Source organism: Lathyrus oleraceus, chromosome 3 (assembly GCF_024323335.1).
Source record: "Lathyrus oleraceus cultivar Zhongwan6 chromosome 3, CAAS_Psat_ZW6_1.0, whole genome shotgun sequence".
Classification (NCBI taxonomy): domain Eukaryota; kingdom Viridiplantae; phylum Streptophyta; class Magnoliopsida; order Fabales; family Fabaceae; genus Lathyrus; species Lathyrus oleraceus.
In genome coordinates, this window is record NC_066581.1 from 361250692 (window position 1) to 361271264 (window position 20573).

General features: G+C 33.3%; 1 protein-coding gene across 2 annotated transcripts; it reads right to left on the reverse strand.

Annotated features, from left to right (window-relative positions):
- Window positions 1-14174: 14174 nt before the first annotated feature.
- LOC127127685 (uncharacterized) lies at window positions 14175-19696 on the reverse strand. Of its 2 annotated transcripts, none has more exons than XM_051056932.1 (15): window positions 19389-19696; window positions 18874-19024; window positions 18495-18786; window positions 18291-18383; window positions 18094-18184; window positions 17565-17634; window positions 17263-17306; window positions 16553-16723; window positions 16359-16457; window positions 15759-15827; window positions 15328-15466; window positions 14996-15194; window positions 14795-14898; window positions 14643-14679; window positions 14175-14491 (listed from the first exon to the last, which is right to left on the reverse strand). In XM_051056932.1, the coding sequence occupies exons 2-15, from the start codon at window positions 19006-19008 to the stop codon at window positions 14346-14348; spliced, it is 1689 nt and encodes a 562-aa protein (XP_050912889.1). In that variant the 5' UTR covers window positions 19009-19024; window positions 19389-19696; the 3' UTR covers window positions 14175-14345. The 2 variants fall into 2 exon arrangements, with proteins under 2 accessions (XP_050912889.1, XP_050912890.1); XM_051056933.1 differs by having other exon boundaries at window positions 18874-19027.
- Between the last annotated feature and the right edge of the window lie 877 nt (window positions 19697-20573).

Below are 20573 nucleotides of genomic sequence, written 5' to 3' on the forward strand. Positions count from 1 at the left end.
TATTCCACTTTTGTCTAATTTGGTTTTTTGCATATTGAATGAAACGTTTTTGTCTAAATATGATGAATTTTGATGCTATTTAGTAATATATGAATTACTAACCACAAAGTTATGTCGTTATTTATAGGAGTATATATGGCTCAATAAAAATATTATAAAAATCGAACCAATCCAAATCGCATTGATTTGGTTTGGTTTGGTTTGGTTTTATTTCTAAAAGTCAACCGAACCAAACCGAACCGCATGCTTTTTTCTCTTGCGGTTCGGGTGATTTTTATCGCAAAAACCCCCCAAACCGCACCGCGAACACCCCTAATTGGATCTTTCCTTTCTAACACTTCACTGAATTTCAATTTCTTGCTGATTTGTTGTTGTTGCTATAGATTTTAATGAGAAAAGTAGAGTTCTGTTGGTTCAATGTATTGAACTTTTTTTATGGATACTCTTAATTTTTCATCTAAAGTTTTGTTGAATTATGATAGAAAAAATTTATCAGTTCAGATTAGGACTTGGTGTAATATAATATGATTTGAATTTGTTCATTATGAGGTTTAAAATTTTCTTATGATATTCTAATGAAAAATCCCGCTGTGTTTGAAATGTTTCTTGTAAATGTGCTAACTTTCTGTTGGTTCTATTTGGATAGGTCAAAGTTCTCTATTCAAAGGAAATCAGAGGTGGGGGACAAAGTTTTCACGCAAGTAGCAAACAAACCAGCAAAAATGCAAGTTTGAGGGGTCCCCACTCATTTGGCATTATTCTTTTTTTTTTGTGTAATTTTGTTTAATGTAATATTTAATCTAAACTTTAATGTGAAGATTAATGTAATGATTTTATTTTAGTAAATAAATATTTGATGCAAAATAAAATAAGAATGTAAATGATAGTATTTAAATTTTGATTTAATCTTATTCTTTTATTACTTAGTTCAAAATTCAAAACAACTTCTCATTACTTATATTTCCAAACCATAAAATAATTTTATAAAACCTAGTAACAAGGATTAAAACAAAATAAATCTAAATAAAGCTTAATTTAATTGAATTTGAAATGCCAAGAAGGTATAGCTAAAAAACACTAAATGAAATTCCAAATGAATGAATCATAAAGTTCAAAAATGACTACAAGTAATTATGATTGAAGAATCCAACCAAAAGTGATGAACTATCCAAGCTTAAGATTCCAGAGCCTTTAATGGTGCATGATAAGAACAAATTGAACTTAACAAGAACAACGGAAATAGAGTTACTTAGTCTTCAATTATTGAACTTATGCGTGGAAAGATCTGTATGATCAAATGAAATGGTCATGAGAAATGATGCAACATGAGATGCTAGTGAATCATAAATGCAAATGAATGGATACAAATAAAATGAATGTGAATGACTGAAACACAAATGAGTGATTTTAGATGGGGGTAAAATTTGGGGTATGACAGTTTCCCCTATTTAAATATCTTTACTGGATAACATGAGTGATGATAGTCCTCACGGAATCAGGGTGAAAGGTATTTAAATACAGAAGACCTGAAATTTTGCCCCTAGATGCAATTTCATGTCATGCTATGAGCTAAAGGACTTCTCTTTTTGGTTTACTAGGGATACGATTGAAATGAAATGAACCCTTGTGTGGTTTTTTTACAATGGATGATGGACATACCTATGGGGAATGAGGGATACATATGGTAGGGGTGATCCATAGGAAATGTCAAAGACAAACGGGACAAGACTTACTAGGGATGAAAAATTGCTGGAAAAAAGACACTGGGAAATATTCAAAATATGTTTTATCAATATGTTCAGACATGACCTAACGATACTTTAGAATATATCTGACAGTCCTGAATATTTCTCACAAGAAATTCATCCAATCAAAGATTTTGGAGATTCCTAACAGGGAATTTATCCAAGACAAAAAAATAAGCATGAGTCTTCTTATAAGTAGATCATCCATGCAAAAGGCTATAATGATTCTTTACAAAGAAATCAATCAAGACAAGCATCATTGGAGTTTTCTAACGTGAAAAACTTCCAAGCTTCTGGGAATTCCTTAAAGTGATGAGTCATACATGACTTTCTAGGAACCATCAGGAAAAACAGGGTAATGAAACTCTCTGTAAGTACCAACAAAGTTGGACTTAGACCGTAACATTGGTCACGACCAGCTTTTAACTAATGGGTACCAGTTGCAACATGGACCTTAAATGATGCGGGTGACAACCAGACTTCGGATGCCAATTAAAATTGGATTTACAAATAGTGGCAACGATGTCAATGACAATTGGGTTTTGGACAGACTACCGACGATAACTGGACTCATAGATTTCGATTTTATACATGATATATGAATGATCATGATATGCAAATGCTGACACTATGCAAACTGGGAGCTTATAGAGGCTTTTTACGGAGGTCATGATTCCTCAACACCGATAACTCGACCAAGTACTTGTAATAGACGCATTCAAAAGAGAATCTATCAAGATTGACAGTTACAACTAGCCAAGGGGTCATTCCACGAGATTGATAGGTTGTGCTCCATGGAGATTCATGTTATGGTGATCTATGAGTGATTTTGCAACCTTGAGACTTTAGTAAAAACAAATGATTTCCTTTTGATCCTTGCATATGTCAAAGGAAATTTGTGGTTTTTCAATATGTTTTAAAACTCTTTTCAAGTTTCAAAATTTCATGATTAACAAACAAATGACATTTTCGCATAACAAAGAAAAACATAGAAGAACACAATTGACAGTAATTGATAGGAAAAATTTGTATTTTATTCAAGAAAGGTATCATGCAAAAGGCGTAGCTCCATGGAATGTTACAATTTTGAAAATGGAAATGGGAAAAGGTTTACATTTAATCCAACAACTACTACTATCCCTAAGACTCCACAAAACCTTGCTTCTGAAGGGAGCAACTGGATTGATCTTCTAACTTTGTCTCTTTTGTGTTGATCAGTTTTATCTAATATAGTCTTTGCCTTTATCCTTAATTTTTGCCTAAACCTCCCTTTCGAGTTTTCAGTCAACCGGGACGCTCTTTTTTGCCCAAGCTGCCCTTTCGGGTTTTCATTCCACCAAGACACTCTTTTTTCCTAAGTCTCCCTTTCGGGTTTTAAACTTAGTGAGTTATTCATTTTTTATTTTATCCCTAACTTTTTCTTGGACCGCCCTTTCAATTTTTCAGTCCACCGGGATACCCATTTTTGCCTAAGTCGTCTTTTCAAGTTTTCAACTTAGTAGGTTTTTTTATCAGGCATAGTGTTTTTTTGACTTCATCAAAGTTCATGGGGTGTGAGAACTCTTCATCATCCATAGTTGTAATAATCAAGGCACCTCTGGAGAAGGCTTTATTTACAACATATGGGCCTTCATAATTGGGAGTCAACTTCCCATGTGAGTCTTTTATACAGACATGATCTTTTTGAGCACGAGGTCTCCTTCTCTAAATTCCCGAAGATAGACCTTCTTGTCAAATGCCCTTTTGAGTCGCTTCTGGTACAACTGTCCATGGCACAGAGAGGTCATTCACTTCTTATTGATGAGGTTCAACTGGTCAAATATGTTTTGGATCCATTCAGCCTTTTCTAGCTTGGTCTCCATCAAGATTCTCATCGAATGTATCTCTACTTCGATTGCGAGAACTGCTTTCGTCCCATATACCAATGAGAATGGGGTTGCCCTATGTTGAAGTGCGGACTGAGGTCTGGTATCCATGCAGTGTGAAGTGTAGCATTTTGTGCCAATCCTTGTAGGTTTTCACCATTTTTTGTAGGATCTTCTTAATGTTTTTATTGGTGGCTTCAACATCGTTGTTCATCTTTAGACAATATGGTGATGAGTTATGGTGCTCAATCCTAAAGATCTCGTATAACTCTTTCATTGTCTTATTGTTCAGATTCGTCCCATTGTCTGTGAGGATCCGACTTGGAACTCCATAGCGGCAAATAATTTCTTTCTTGAGGAAACTGGCAACCACTTGTCTCGTTATGTTGGCATAATAGGAAACTTCCACCACCTAGTAAAGTAATAAATGGCGAGAAGGATGAAGTGGTGACCATTGGAAGCTTTAGGATTGATGGTGCCTATCATGTCAATTCCCCATAATGAGAAAGGTCAGGGCGATGTCAAAACATTTAGCAGCATTGGCAACACATGCACTTTGTCAGCATAGATTTGGCATTTATGGCATTTTCTGGCATAGTTGAAACAGTCAAACTCCATGGTTAACCAGTAATAACCAGGCCTTAAAATCTTCTTCACCGTAGAATTCCCATTAGCATGGGTTCCAAAGGATCCCTCATGAGTCTCTTTGATCAACAGGTCTGCTTCGTATCTATCCACGCATCTGAGCAGAACCATTTCGTGATTTCTCTTGTATAACACATCATTGCTCAAGAAGAACTTGGATGCTAATTTCCTCAAAGTTTTCTTGTCAAGGGTCATGGAAAGTTTTCTTAACAGGTGAGTCTTTCAGTTAAGGCACGCTTTTCAAATATATATTTTATTGGATCCATTTTTTAGATCAACAAAATAGTGTAACATATCATGTACTGCCTTGGACAACGAGCGGACCATGCTAAAGCATAACAAGTTTTCTCCAAGAGTGAATATCGGGTTTCATAATTAGTAAACTTCTTTCTCAGATAGTAAATGGCATGTTCCTTCCGAACGGTTTCATCATGTTATCCCATCACGTATCTCATTGACTCTTCAAGCACAGTCAGATACATAAAGAGTGACTTCCTCTAAACAGGTGAAATCAAAATAGGAGACTCTTGCAGATAATCTCTACTCTTCTCAAAAGATTTTTGGCAGTCAGAGTTCCATTCAATTGCTTGATCTTTTCAAAACAACTTGAATATAGGCTCACACATAACAATCATATGGGAGATAAACCTGGAGATGTAGTTAAATCATCCAAGGAATCCTCTGACCTCTTTCTCGGTATGTGGAACAGACATGTTTTGTATTGCTCTAACCTTATCGAGATCTACCTCAATTCCTCGTTGACTAGCGATGAAACCAATCAACTTTCCTAATCAAACACCAAAAGTGAATTTAGTAGGGTTCAATCGTAGTCGGAATTTTAGGAGACACTTAAATAGCTTATGCAAGTGGTTTATATGATCCTCTTCAATTTGAGATTTAGCGATCATGTCATCAACATAAACCTCAATTTCCTTGTGCATCATATCATGTAAAAGGGTGACCATCGATCTCTGGTAAGTTGCTCCTGTGTTCTTGAGATCGAATGGCATGACTTCATAGAAAAACGTTCCCCAAGGGGTAATGAACATGGTCTTTTCCATATCTTCTGGAGCCATCTTGATCTGCTAATAACCTGAGAATCCATCTAAGAATAAGAAGACAACGAACTTAGAAGTGTTGTCTACCAGAGTGTCGGTATGTGGCAGAGGGAAGTCGTCTTTTGAACTAGCTTTCTTCAAATCCTTATAATTGACACACATTCTGACCTTGCCATCATTTTTAGGCACGGGCACGATGTTAGCTACCTATTGAGGGTACTTTTCAACTGCTAGGAAACCAACATTGAATTGATGTTTGACCTCATCACAAATCTTCAGAGCCATGTCAGGTTTTGTTCTTCGGAGATTTTGATTCACTGGTGGGAAGTCATTTTGAAGGGGCAACTTGTGGATAATAATGTCGGCGTCTAGACATGGCATATTCTTGTACGACCATGTGAACACATCAACATAATCTTGTAGCAGCTTTATCAATCTTTCCTTGATGCTTGCCCCAAGTGTAGTCCCAACTTTGACCTCTTTCTTATCTTCCTCTGTGCCAAAGTTGATCGTCTTCATCGGCTCTTAATGTGACTGAAGGGCATTGGACTCGTGCTCAAGCAGCCTTGCCATTTCTTCTGGGATGTCATAATCTTCCTCACTCTTCTCTTTCACTTGGTAGATGGGGAATTCAAAGTTATAGGAAGTAGTAGGCCCATCGGGTTCAACAGGTTTATTTATTATTCTACATGTTTTTGAATGATTGCTTTCTTAGAAAAAATGGAAAATAAAATGCAAAAGAAAGAAAAATATTTTTGTAGTTTTTGAAAAGATTGTCATTTTCAGAAAAGAAAAACAAAAAATGAATAATGAGAGTTTGAACAAGATGCCTTTTATTCATCATAATGATATTTTTTGAAAATGAAAATGGGCCCTACAACATGACCCATTAGTCTTGTGCAGAGATAAGGATTTTGAAAAATAAAGGAAAACATAATTACTTTGACATAAGAATAACTTCAGGGATCTCAATTGCCTCCCAATTTGTCAAAGTTGCTTCACACTAGTACACCAGATTTGGCACTTCTTCATCTTCCACGCCGTCTTCAATTGCACCGACTTGATCTCCATAGACATAGCATGTGTTGAGGAACACTTCCTAGATGCTTCGTATGCGGTCCTTTGTAGGGACCAGGGTTCCTTTCTTAGCAAAAGGCTTGTACCCTAAACCTAAACGACCCTTCTTCTCGCTGATGTCAATGACTTTCCCCCAACCTGTAATGCCTCCACTTTCAACTGCTGATTTTGCGCTCTTCAAAGATGCAAATGACAAATTGACCTTCTCAGCAGGTCCTTCACTTCCACAAATGTGGCATTGGTTATCTCGAGTGCCTAGAAATAAGTTTTCAAGGCATCCTCATCAACCTCGATGTATTTGAAGGAGGAGAGATGATTGATGATGAAATCATCTTTGCCTGAGATAATGACGAGCTTGTTGTTGACGACAAACTTCATTTTCTGGTGCAAAGTAGAAGTCACTGCCCCAATAACATGTATCCATGGGCATGCCAAAAGACATATATAACCAGGATTAATATCCATGACTTGAAAAGTGATTGGGAACTCATGCGTGCCGATTTGGATTGGAAGTTCTACCTCCTGAGTTACTGTCCTCCAGGACCCATCGAACGCTTCCACCACTAGTGCACTGGGTTTCATTTGTGACCCTTGGTAGGACAACTTAGCAAGTGCCCTCTTCGGCATGACATTTAGTGAAGATCCTATATCAACGAATACTCTAGCTAGAGCATCCTCTTTGCACTTTACGGACTCATGAAAGGAACGATTATGATTACGTCCATCCTTAGGAAACTCTTCATTGTTGAAGCTTAAAGTGTTGCAAGTTGTGATATTAGCAATCACTCCATTGAATTTGCCAACAGTTATATCCTGAGTAACATGAGCTTGTGAAAGCACCTTTAGAAGAGCCTCACTATGAGCTTGGGAGTTCAGTAGCGATAACACAATAGATATCTTTGATGGAGTTTGATGCAGCTGATCGACTACCTTGCAAACGCTTTTATTTATCATTTTTAAAAATTCAACAGCTTCACCAGATTGCACAGTTTCATACTCTTTAGCAGGAACTGCAATTTTAGTTTCCTTCGTTGGTGTGTGAGAGGTCACATTGAAATCGGGAGTATAAATTCGACCACTACGGGTCATTATATTCGTTCCTATGATGTTTGTAACTTCGGCCCCAACAACTTCTAAGATTTTCTCATGTTCAACATCTTCAGGCTCTTTACCAATAACAGTTATGTCATACTTCCATGGTACTGCCTTGGTATTCTCATATGGGAAAGGACTAGGCATATAGACTACCACAGGCGATAAATGTCTAGTTGACTGAACAACATCCTTTCTATGATAAGTTATCCCAACTGGTTATGGTAAATTGAAACAAGGCTCAATTATCGCTACTTCTTCCTTCTTCATGAGGCTACTGACTTTCGACACTCCTTGGTTCATTAGATCTTGGATATCTTTTTGCACCATCTTGCATCCTCTTGGAAGAATGGCACATTCTTCACAATCCTTATGACAAACACTAAACACACCATCTTCCACCAATCTTGTATGGAATGCTAGCAAATGACTTTTTATATCTTCAACATTTCTAATCACATCAACATCAGATACTTCTTCAATGGCATTAACAACACCATGTGTGGGAAAATGGTTACTCTTGACATTGGGTTTCATATCTCTTAATGAAAGGATCTTCTTTTCAACCAATTATCACACTATATGCTCCAAAGCATAACAATCCACAAAATCATGTCCAGGAGAACCCTCATGGAAAAGACATTGAGCATTTGGGTTGCACCATGGAGGTAGAGGATCAGGTGGAGGACCCAAAGGTCTAGGAACCACTAGCCCCTTTTTGCAACAAAGAAGGATATAGCTAAGTGTACGTCATGGGGATTGGAAAGAAATGAGGCCTACCCTTTTATCCTCTATTCTGATTTGGAGCATTTTGATGAGGAGCTTGAACTTTCGATTGTTGGTAAGCTAGTGCCACAGGAGCTTGTTGGCATGCGGGATCACCCTGAGTATATTGATAGACTGGCGCTTATTGAACAGGATGGTAGACAAGAACTTATGGTTGGTTGAAATCTGGTGTGACTGTTGCCACATACGGTTGTTGGACATACTGCGCAAGATAAGTTGGTTGTTGTTGGGCGACTTGTTGTTACTGCTTCTTCCACGAGTGACTTCTTCTTCGACCGACAGATACAACATTTGTCTCACCTTCCTTTTTCTTCTGAAAATCTCTAACAAACTTCTTGGTATTATTATTGGACGTTTCAGTGGTGGTTATCATTTTTCCATTTTTCAGTCCAAGCTTAACCTTGATACCCACATAAATTAAGTTGGGGAAACTTGTCGATACGCTACTCACCATTATTTCATAAAACATAAGCTTTACAGTATCCATGAACCAATTTGTCAACTCCTTCTCATCAAGGGGTGGTTCAACTTACGAGGCCACCTCTCTCCACCACTGTGCATATTCCTTGAAAGGCTCATTGTCTCTCTAGGACATGCTAAGCAACTGCCTCTTATCCGGAGCCATATCCATGTTATATTTGTAGTACTGGGTGAAAGTGTCAGATAATTCTTGGAAACAACAAATTATGCTTTGATCAAGGCTTAAGTACCACTTAGAGGGGGAACCCTTCAAGCTATCTTGGAAACAATGTATCATAAGTTTATCATCCTCGACGTGTGCAGTCATTTTCTGATAGTACATAATGAAATTACTTTTGGGGCATGAATGGACCTCGTACTTATCCAAGTTAGGGGTCTTGAATTTTGCGAGAATCACAAGACCGGATACCAAGCACATTTTTCTGGCATCAACACCAAAGACTTTGTCGCCTTCCATTGCCCTTAATCTTTTTTCGAGAATCTGGAAGTTCTCCTTCATGCCCTTTTATGTCCTCATGTCTTTTATCCTCTTCATCAGAAGATTCTAGAGCATGGTAGATCTGATGTTGATCTTCAAAATATGGTTGCATATGCGTATGAACGATTGATGCAGCGATAGTATAAAATCATAGGGTGCGCCTCAGTGGCGAAAGGTAAAGGAACTGCCTGTTGCATGGACTGCATAACACTTGGGGCACCTTCAAACGCGGGCGTGAATCCGGGAGGTAGACCATAAGTAGGCCATGTGGTAGGCACAATTTTGGCAGGTTGGGGCTTCAGGGTAGGACTGGAGATCTCTTAGACGGCCTTTGTTTGAGTGTCCAACTTGATAACTTGAAGCATCTTCGTGATTTGACCCACATTTCCTCGCGGGTCCTCGAGTTTTGATCTCATTTTTTATATTTCTTGTTCTTGATCGACCATCCTTTGGCGAGCGTTGCCTCGAGTGTTGTAGTGGTATTAAGGACTCAATATGGAATGACTGTGGAAAAACACCGGATGAGTTTTTATTTAAAGAGATGTATGAATGTATGTATGTATGCATTTTTATGAATTTTTGTTTTTGTTTTATTTTTAGGGATCCTTATAAACTTCAACAGTTGTTAGCACGTATTTGAGAGTAATATGAATAGAACAGAAGACAAAGGTCATAAGTTGATGCAAAAGGCAACACCCATTCATTCAAATGAAACCAAAAGTACCGAGTACAACACTTGAGTGGGTAAAAAATATTAGGAAAAATAAATAATTGGAAATATTACAAGAATAGTACAAAGCCAACAATCAAAGACTCTTCTTAGCAACTCGCTCTTTGAGGTCTTTCAGCTCGTCCTTGAATCTTCGCATCATTCTCGCACAAGCAAAATAAGGTGACAAACTGAAGGATGGGTGTTGTTCTCATCCATGTCCTCTAAAGCGTTATCCAGTCTCCATGGTTGATCCATGGCCACACTGTTGTAGAACTCTGTGAGGTTAGTCAGCTTCGTACGGTAGGTAACAACAGTTGGTTGCAGAAGGTTAATGGTGTGTTCATATGTGTCCAATACCCCATTCAAATCTTCTCTCTCATTTAGCCAGCCCATGCTTTGGCTCTTTAGAGACTTATATTGTTCTTTCCAATAACCTGTTAACTCTTTGTTAGTCTTCATTTCATCACACTTCTCTTTCCAGGCCCTAGGACAGATTTGAGAGGCTCTCTGGGCTTGTTCCTTAAGGCGTCGTTCATGTTCCACTTTGGCTTCAGAGTCTCGTAGTTGCTCCTCCAGTTCTCAGATCTAGGCTTCGAGTGTCTCCCTTTCCTCCTTCTTTTGCTCAGTGGTTAAATTCCACAAACGCTTCCACTCTTGCCCAACTCTTTTAGCTTTATCTAATTGATCATGGAGTGAGCCCAATCCACTATCAACTTGATCTAGACATTCCAAGACTTTTTCCTTAAGATCTTGCTCAACTTTGTTCTTCTTACGACTTTCCTTCAAAAGTTCCTTCCTATGGTTTCTCTTCCTTTTGAGAACCATATTTTCTCCGATTATCTTGTTGAGTTCAAATTATAGATCTTCCTTTTCCTTTCCAAGTCTAACCACCATGGCTCTGAGTTTTTCCACCTCTTAAAAAAAAAGGGTATTGATTCTGGTGAAGTAGACTTTGGAGAAACAGTCTTTAATATTCACTCAATTATTATTAATAAATCAATTTAAATCAATAAAATTAAATAATCATTATTAATAGCAGTATCAACTTACTTAGCTCATTTGATAAAAATGAATTTTTAATATTAATAAAATTAAAATTTTATGACCAAGTGATAATAGCTAAAATAGTTGTTTTAGAAAGACAAATGACTAGATTTTAAAAGTTATATTAAGTTAAAGAATGAATTAAATTAAAATAATATTGTAAGAAAAAAAAAACTATTTGAAATTGATATGAGACAAGTTTATACATATAAGTGAGCTTATTTTATCTAAGATATGTGAAAAGAGAGGCAAAAATAATGTGCCTAATGTTGCCCATATAAAAAGTGATCTAGAAGTTAAAGCTACCATGCGAAGAATCTCCGGTATCAACTGTTTGATACTATTGTCAATGATACTTTAAAGTAGTGGAAAAATATTGAAAATTGGTTAACTATTTATGATTAAAAATTAGCAAACACACTAGAATGAAAGCCATCAAAATCCTCTCATTTTGTAATAATTATCTCAGATTGTTTATTTATTATGTGTATAGTTAACCCTGATATGAAGGAGTACATAAAAGTGCACCTATCACCAATTCATATAAGTTTAATTGATGCAACTATAACTATAAGGAAAAACACAATAGCTTAGACTTTGAAAATAACAAGCCAAAATCACCAATAATCATTGCAAGAACCTTTTCCATAGTTAACATAATGGAACCTGTTGACATCTCTCATAGGTAATTTACGGTCCTAAATATCCATACCAACTATCAAACCTTTAAAATGGATCCCACTAATCTCCCAATATACTCTAAATTCATATTTTAAATTAATCTATGAAACAAAACCTTTCTAACTTGCATAAAACTATATTATAAGAAAAACAATTTTTGTTGTCTTTCCTGTCAAGCTATTTCTAATGTCAAATTATATGTGGTAATTAAACTATCAAGTGCGGGAACAGTATATACTATATAGATTATTCTTCAAACTTATGTTTGCAATGTACTATTCTTCAAACTTAACTAAACTTTATGATTTAATAACAATGTTAAATAGCTTTTAATTAAAATTTATGATTTCACTTATACCATGATACCAAATCTCTATATTTATTTTATAATTTTAATAAATTTTTTAAAATTCAATCTTGATACTTACTATGATAACTCCTATGTTCCAATTAAATGATTTTATTTTATTCTTTAATTATATAAAATAAGAAAAATGAAATTATTTATTCAAATATTAAAAAATAGAAATTTATCCATTATTTTTCTAAAAAATTTGAAACAAATTAAGGAACTTATAATAAGAAACTGAGTAGATAATTTAATATTGTGTATTGTTGATACAAATATTTCTAAAACGATTTTATTTTCCTAAATAGAAAAACTACGACTTTATTTTTTATAAATATTGAAAAAATCAATATACTTGATCAATAACAAATACTCCAGCATATTCTAGCATTCTCTTTAATTAATATTATTATAAATTATAAATTTATTTTTAATTGTAGTAATATATTAAAAATAAATACTGTAAAATTATAAAATAAAAATAGGTATAAAGATAATAAATTAAAACAATTATAACATGAATATAAAATTAACGATCCATTAAATAATAACGGGACACATTTAGGCTCATTCAAATACTTTTGTAAATAATTCTAAAACAAAATTATATATATATATATATATATATATATATATATATATATATATATATATATATATATATATATATATATATATATATATATATATATATATATATATATATATATATATATATATATATATATATATATATATATATATATATATATATATATATATATATATATATATATATATATATATATATATATATATATATATATATATATATATATATATATATATATATTATATATATATATATATATATATATATATATATATATATATCTATATATATATATATAATATATATATATATATATATATATATATATATATATATATATATATATATATATATATATATATATATATATATATATATATATATATATATATAAATGTTTTATATATACAAAAATTATAAACACTGATTTATTTCTTTTAAAAATAATAGTTTTTTTTATAAGTAATTTTATTTTTATTATATTTAAAGACAAATACGCGTGAAAATTATATGTCAGTCTAAAAATATTTATTGTAAAAACAAATTTAAAAATATTTATTGTCAAAACAAAAGTAATATTTATATAAGAAAAAAAATATTATTTATATACGGAAACAACTTTATTATTGATTCAAATATTTTATAAATAATATCAAAAATATTTATTTATATATAAAAAAATAATATATTATTGATTCAAATATATTTATTTAAAAAAATATTATTATTATAAACGATAATAATTTTACTACTGATATAAATATTAAATAATAAAAATTTATCAATTATTTTTTTAAATATGTGAAAAATATTAAAGGAGTTTAATAAATAAGATTGAATAAATATTTTAAAATTGTATTATCTCTTATAAAATGATTGATTTTGTAAAAAACTAAAATAATTAATTTATCTAATATAAATTTGAATAATATTTATTTTTAATCATATTTTATAATATTGTTTATAATTATCATTTCTACTTAAATTTACTATTATTCTTAAAAAAAAATTATAGATAATTAGAATAAAAATCAAAATTATCCCAAAATCCAACATTAACTTATTGTATAAAATCATTTTATATTGTTAATACATTTCAATTAAATTCTAATACAAATAGAATTAATTTAGTTTTTTACCTAATTTTAAAGTAAATTCTATTGAAAAAAAATAGTTTTAAATTTCAATTTTTATTTTCAAATCAAGACACCACTATCATCACTAACCAATCCTCCAACCACCATCGACAATTACCGCCAACCATCACCGACCATCACCTTCTATTTCCTCTATCCACCTATGATCTCTAACCTGACAACTGTCAAACATCACTCTGGTCACCACCAACCACAGTTAATAATGAAATTGGCAAAATATTAAAATTTGATTCCTGAAGCTATAAGCATCAATTTAATTCTTACATTAACCTTATTAGAAAATTAATTCTAAAAACAATAAAATCAACCTTCTGAAGAAATCTCTATTAGACTACAAGGCTACAATTAAGTCAAAACTCTATAGAAGACCTATCACCTAATCGACATTAAGTTTAGAAATTTTAGAACCAAAATATTCAAAAAGAAACTAGATAATAACCACCATCATTATATAACTTCAACAAACATTAAAGCTTGCCTCAAAGACATGTTTATGGTCCTCTAAACTAAACAGCAAAATCTCCAGGTACAATTCCAGAAAGAATCTGTATTGTATGATACTTATAATTTCTAAAAGTCAGCAATCATTCTTCTGAGTAGTTGTCACTATCTTCCTCGTATATCTGGTATTCTTCTTCACTACCATTTTCCGGCGCTTTGTTGCCGTCAATTTCATCAGGTGGAAAGCTACCAAACAGATCCTGTAAGTGGGTCATTGAAATATTCAGACCTGAAAATTATTAAGGAATTCAAAGTTCCAGAAAGCCTTTCCAGTTTCCATCATATTTGAGGAAACCTAACAACAAACTTAGCAATCAAAATGTCATGAAGATACATGATTAAACAATGTTAAACAACTTAGTTCAAATAGAAAAGGATACGAGAAGGAGACGGCAGAGGCATTTCAGTATCTCCGATCTACACAAGCCAACAACATAAATTAGAAACTACCGTTTTTGAAAACCATTTATAACACAAACCCTTTTAAAAACAAAAAAATAATAATAATCTGAAAAACATAGATAAGAATTACCAGATCAAGTTCTTCTTCCGATTCCTCCTCCTCGCTATCATTAGCCTCAGCTGCCTCCCTGTCCTCATCCTCAACATTGTCGGGCTCTTCACTTTCTTCCAAGCCTTTGTTTCCGATACAAATGGTTTTATCATTCGTTGTTCAACAAAAAAATTCATTTACCATGCCAACATATAACAATTTTTAGTAAGGTAAAATAACCTGTATTAGCTTGCTGGGGTTCCACTCCATCAAGCTTCATAGAGATCCTATTGCACTCCCTCTTCATCTTCTCAAACTTGTAAGTAGCAGTCTTGAGTAAACTTGTAAGTAGCTTGCTGGGAAATATTGATAGGTATCTCACCATAAGAAGTTGTCTAATACAATTGATCTTTCGGAGTGAGAACCACCCAGATTCGAACTGCAAAAATAGAATGTAAGATACAACTTGGATAATTAATGGAATTTCTTACAATAAATCAATACATGAAATTTAAAAACAAATGAATATGCCGACATAAGCCGAAAGATAATAATTCATAAGAAAATCTTACTGTGCAAGTTGCCTGCATTGGAGGCTTATTTATTTCAGATTGAATATAATCATCAACAAGCTCAAAGAACTGTAAAGATGTCTGGAACTTGTAAGGGAAAGCACGGAAGGCACATATATCACCCCATCTATGTTCCAATCTGCATGAAATGATACCCTTAAAAATGAGAACACAACACAAAATGTACAATAAAAATCATAATGGCAACTAGTTTTGTTATATGAACTTGGAAATCTGCAAAGAAATTTAACTGAGATTGTAATGGGTTCCAAGATATATTTCTCTACACTTGTGTCTGTCTACGTGTATCATTGTACGTTGCTAATATTTATTTATTTTCCTATGCATATACACATGTAGAGTTACTTTCCAAAATACACTTAACTAGTTTGCTCTGTAAAGCAAGAAATAAACTGAACAAAATGACTTACTTATTGGCCGAGTGAGTATCAAGGTAACTTCTCAATGGGACTGGTACCCGATAATCAATTCTTTGATAACTGCAAAATCAAAAATATAAACAACTTCAATAGATTAAATATACTCCAATGAGACATGTTCGGATTATGGCCATGTGGGTTTAGTATTCAATAGTACATGTGTATAGAAAACTATAATAAGTACAGACAATATTTGCTAATGCTACATATCACAATACCTATCAACTACAAGAAGATATACACGATATACATGAGAATCATGTGTTATTCTAACATCATTGCAACCCCCATCATTGATCTATGTGTGCACTAGAATAACATTTGATAACTGCAAAACCAAAAATTTAAACAAGTTCAATAAATTAAATACACTCCAATGAGGGATGTTTGGATTGTGGCCATGTAGGTTTAGTATTCAATGGTACATGTGTTTAGAAACTAGTATAAAACTAAGTACAGACAATATTTGCTAATGCTACATCATCTATTAAAAAATTAATCTGTATATTATGTGACCCAAACAGGCTGAGTGCAAATGTATGATTGAAGTGAAACCCAATAGATTATTTAAAAATCAGGACTAAGTCTTACATGCGAGAATCAGGATCTTTGCGTGGATCGTATCCTTTCTTTATCCAGAACCTTAGAAATGGTCCGCTCGAAAAGTAGTAAGCAATTCTAGATAGAAGCCTGCCAGAGGGATTGGAAGGTCACTTTATTATCAAGGTCAAGCAATTAAATTCTAGAAAATTTGAAAGCTAATCAGCAGAATTTGCACAAGTCACCTTCTTAACATGCCATGTGAAAAGCTTAAGCCCTTATCGAGCAGGCGTTCAGTAAGTGAGTTTTTGCACCATATAGGTTTCTCATCAAACAATCTAGATACGGCCATTTGTGACTCCCACTGATCTGAGCCTTGTGGTATGTATTCCTCCCAATTCACTTTTTTAGGAATTTGTAAGACAGTTAAGTAAAACCAAAACCACAAAAGTGCAATTTTGTTGCAATATGTCTCAAGATATTTTCCTTTCTAAAGTGAAATACACATCAACACAGAAAACTCATGACAGTTTATAGAAATGAAAATGAAAAAATTAGTAGCAAGTAATTTTTCTTATTTTAGTGCTGGGATCATTCAAATATATAAATTTGGAAAATCACCAAGAGAGCAAGTAATATTTTTTGGCATTAATAAAACTAATACTTTTATACACAAAAAAAGAGTGACAATTGAGCAAAGCTATTTTCTACACGTGTAATTCAAATGCTTTTTAATAGAAAACTGTGGAGCAACTGGAAAGCTAATATTTTATAATTAAAAAACTCACAACATGTTTGATCATGGATTCAGATATATAAAACATGAGCGAAGTTAAGCAAAAAGAATCTTACTTCCACACAGGCGAAAACAAAAATATGCGTAATATAATCAAATAGAACTTTTCAGCCTCAGAAAGCTTTAAACACAATGGTTCTACTAATTGAGAGTAGGATATCTTTAATGTGAAAATCAAGTGCAAGAACTGGCTCCCTGTCGATCTGCGCAAAATATTGCAACATGTAAGTTTTCTTTCTATTAATATTACATGACTGATGCCACAAAAACAGCTATGTCTTATCCCACCAGGTGTATATGACCAATGCTACCTAAATGAAAATTATGTAAAATCTATTTTGATTGTCATCCAGCTATGAAAAATATGTACCGCCTTACAGCCATTGTTTTATATAACCCAAAGGATTGAATTTTATGCCTGCACTACATCCTATTATAATATTAATTTGAGCTAAATTTACCTCAAAATGGGGCTGTGCAATTTCCTGATCATCTTTCTTTTTTGAACTTGACACGGTAGGTAGTCTCAAGCTGAAATAGGAAAAAAAATATAAATAACTGAAAAGTGGAGTTAAGGCAAGATGAAATTTCCAGTCAAAACTTTACAAAGTAACCCAAGAAAACGTTACAATATAAAACTTCAAATGCAGATAATAATATGATAATATAACATAACTGAACATAGTACAGTACGGCTAACCTACCACCATCAGTGGAGAGACGATACAAATATATCTGAATACATTAGTTCAGAATTTAGCATAACCATCTAAATACCCCATGATACAGAACACACATGTCTGTATGGACAATACATAAAATGAAGTTAAGTCTCACAAATAAAGGCATGGCACAAAAACTGTAGGCAAGACGACTCTTCCATTGTTTAAATATTTGAATGGGTCTTAAATGATTTAAACGGTATAGCAGCATCCATGATTTTTCTCTAAATAAGTGAGTGATCACTAAACGACAGTTTGAGAAACATACACTAAGTTTTCTGGCATGTCTTTTGGAGAAAAAATCGGAGGCACTATGATCATAATGTCTTCATGATCCACATCTATACGACTGCCCTTAGCTAAGAGAAAATACAAACACAAATCAATAGCTTCGTAAAACTTCCATTAAACACACACTTCAAAAATTAAGTCAAAGAAGCAGAAACAATGAAACAAAATAATCACCTAAGTGTGTTTCTTCTGGTTCTGCCCAATTTCTCTTCTTCCTCTTTGCAACATCCGCATGGACAGGAACAACATACTGGTAATCGGCCATTCCTTCATAATTGGCAAAAATAAAAACATAAATTTGTTTAGGAGGTGCACAAAGGTAATCAATCTACATCAAATCACCAAAATCAATTCCATTTCAAGTTTCTAAATTCTAACCTTCAAAGAAATAAGCCTCGGGAACATGAGCAACAATATCAGCACAGAGACTTTCCTTTTCATCTACTTTATCAGCAGCTCCGTGCTCACTTTCTACAGGAATTTCTTGCATCACATGCTCCATTCCACACATGTTATTAGAAGCTTTGGCACCATCATCATCAGGAATTTTTTTCTTGGATATTTTCAGAAGTAAAGCATTAGTGGGACGACACTCCCCAAATGCAGGATGAGAATAAGGGTCTTCAGGGCGGAACCTGAGCTCTAATCTGTTTGATTGTGAACTGCGAGCCTACAGATTACAAGCATGGCCATAATTATAATCAGCATAAAAAAAATATCTGAATCATAATATTTTTTAAGAAAACTTGCAAAGTACCTTAAGGATGCCTTGAGTTCCACCCAGTGTGTCAATAGCGCGAGAGGCTGAGGATGGATAACCAGGATAGTGCACCAGAAATCCATGAGGCTCTGGTAGGACCCCGGAGATCGTGCCATCCTTGATCACTCCCATTTACTTATAGCCCTACCTGCTATCATTGAGATTTCAATGCCAAATTAGTTTTTAAGCAACGTATAATGGTTGATTGTCAAGTAATAACAAACCTGCTCTTAAACAAATCACTTCAGAGCAAAAGCACAAAAATGATCCATGGAATAAACGGAACACGGAATAATTTTAAAGAATAAGAAACAAATTTTACTCATAAATTGATGCTAGAAACATTTCAGAGTTCAGACACAGGAACCTCCAATGTTGGCCATATTAAAAAACCCTAACAATTATTTCACAAATATATTATTCAAAGTCTCAATTTCAGAATCAATCAATCACCTTAATATAACTATAGCTATGTAAAAAAATCGGAAATTCAAGCTTTGACAAAACCCTACCAATGAAGTTTCTTAAACAGGGGATGGAAAAGATGAAGGATGTAGCTGGACTGAACTGCTAGTGGGTGCGAAGTGCAGTACTCGTAAGGTGGTTGTCAGCTGCGCGCCGTGGCACGGAGGACGGTGGTGAAGGCTGCCGCGTGCGTGGAGATACCAGGCCGGCACGGTAGGAAGGGCGGCCGAAGGCAACAATAGGGGAGCATAAATTTGAATTTCAGCAGTTAAGTGGACCCATGGGACACATGATGGGACAGCTGGCAACCTAAGAAAGGAAATTGGATTGCATGGAATGAGAAAAAAGGTTTGGTCACACATCACGGTTATGCACGGCAATATAATAAGTACGTATCTAAATTTGACGAGTGATTAAGTTTAGGTATGATTTTAAGTTTTTTTTAATAAAGAAAATATTAATTACTATGCAATATCAGTATAAAAAAATTTATACGGTTGATTCATCATTATCACCCGTTTGCTTTACTTTATAGTTTTTTAAAATAAAAGTCAAATTTATTTCAATATCCAAGGAATAAGAATAATTGACGGTGTAAAATCCTTTTATACTGTCCGTGTATATCAATTAAATTTAATAGAAATATAAATAAATTTTATACTATCATTCAATAAAACATATCATTTTCTCATATCATATAAATATTTTAAAATTTTTAATCTGATTTGACGGGATGCATGGTCATCATTGATTGACAATATAAATTTAGACGGTTAGTACATCATCCATTTTCTCATAATTATTTTGAATTAGTTTCATTTTATTTTATTATATAATATTATTTAATTTTGATAATTTAAAATATTAAATATAAATGATACTTTAGTATTTTGATTTATATTTATTGTTTAATATATATATATATATATATATATATATATATATATATATATATATAATTTTTTGAAATTGTTTTATTTTATTATTTGTAATATAATTTAGTTTTTAAAAAAATAAATATTTTCATTAAAAAATTGATTTTACTAAATAGATGGAGGCAATGCAAACCGATTTGAGACGGACTTGCATTTTAATTCTCCATTCTTATTGGAGATTGAGGCAGAAAGCAGAGATTGTTTGGGATTGAGGCGGAAAACAGAGGTTGTTTGGGGAATTAGGAGAGAAAAAATTATCTTCTGACATGTCTCGTTGTCATGCTTAATCACGATGAA

Bases quoted from the DNA above. Each gene is read 5' to 3' on its own strand.
- LOC127127685 (XM_051056932.1), bottom strand. From the start codon at position 19,008: ATGGGAGTGATCAAGGATGGCACGATCTCCGGGGTCCTACCAGAGCCT. The intron at 16,724-17,262 runs TATCCTACTCTC...AACTGTCTTACA, and splicing joins CTTGATTTTCACATTAAAGA to AATTCCTAAAAAAGTGAATT. The intron at 15,467-15,758 runs GTAAGTCATTTT...CATTTCATGCAG, and splicing joins GATACTCACTCGGCCAATAA to ATTGGAACATAGATGGGGTG.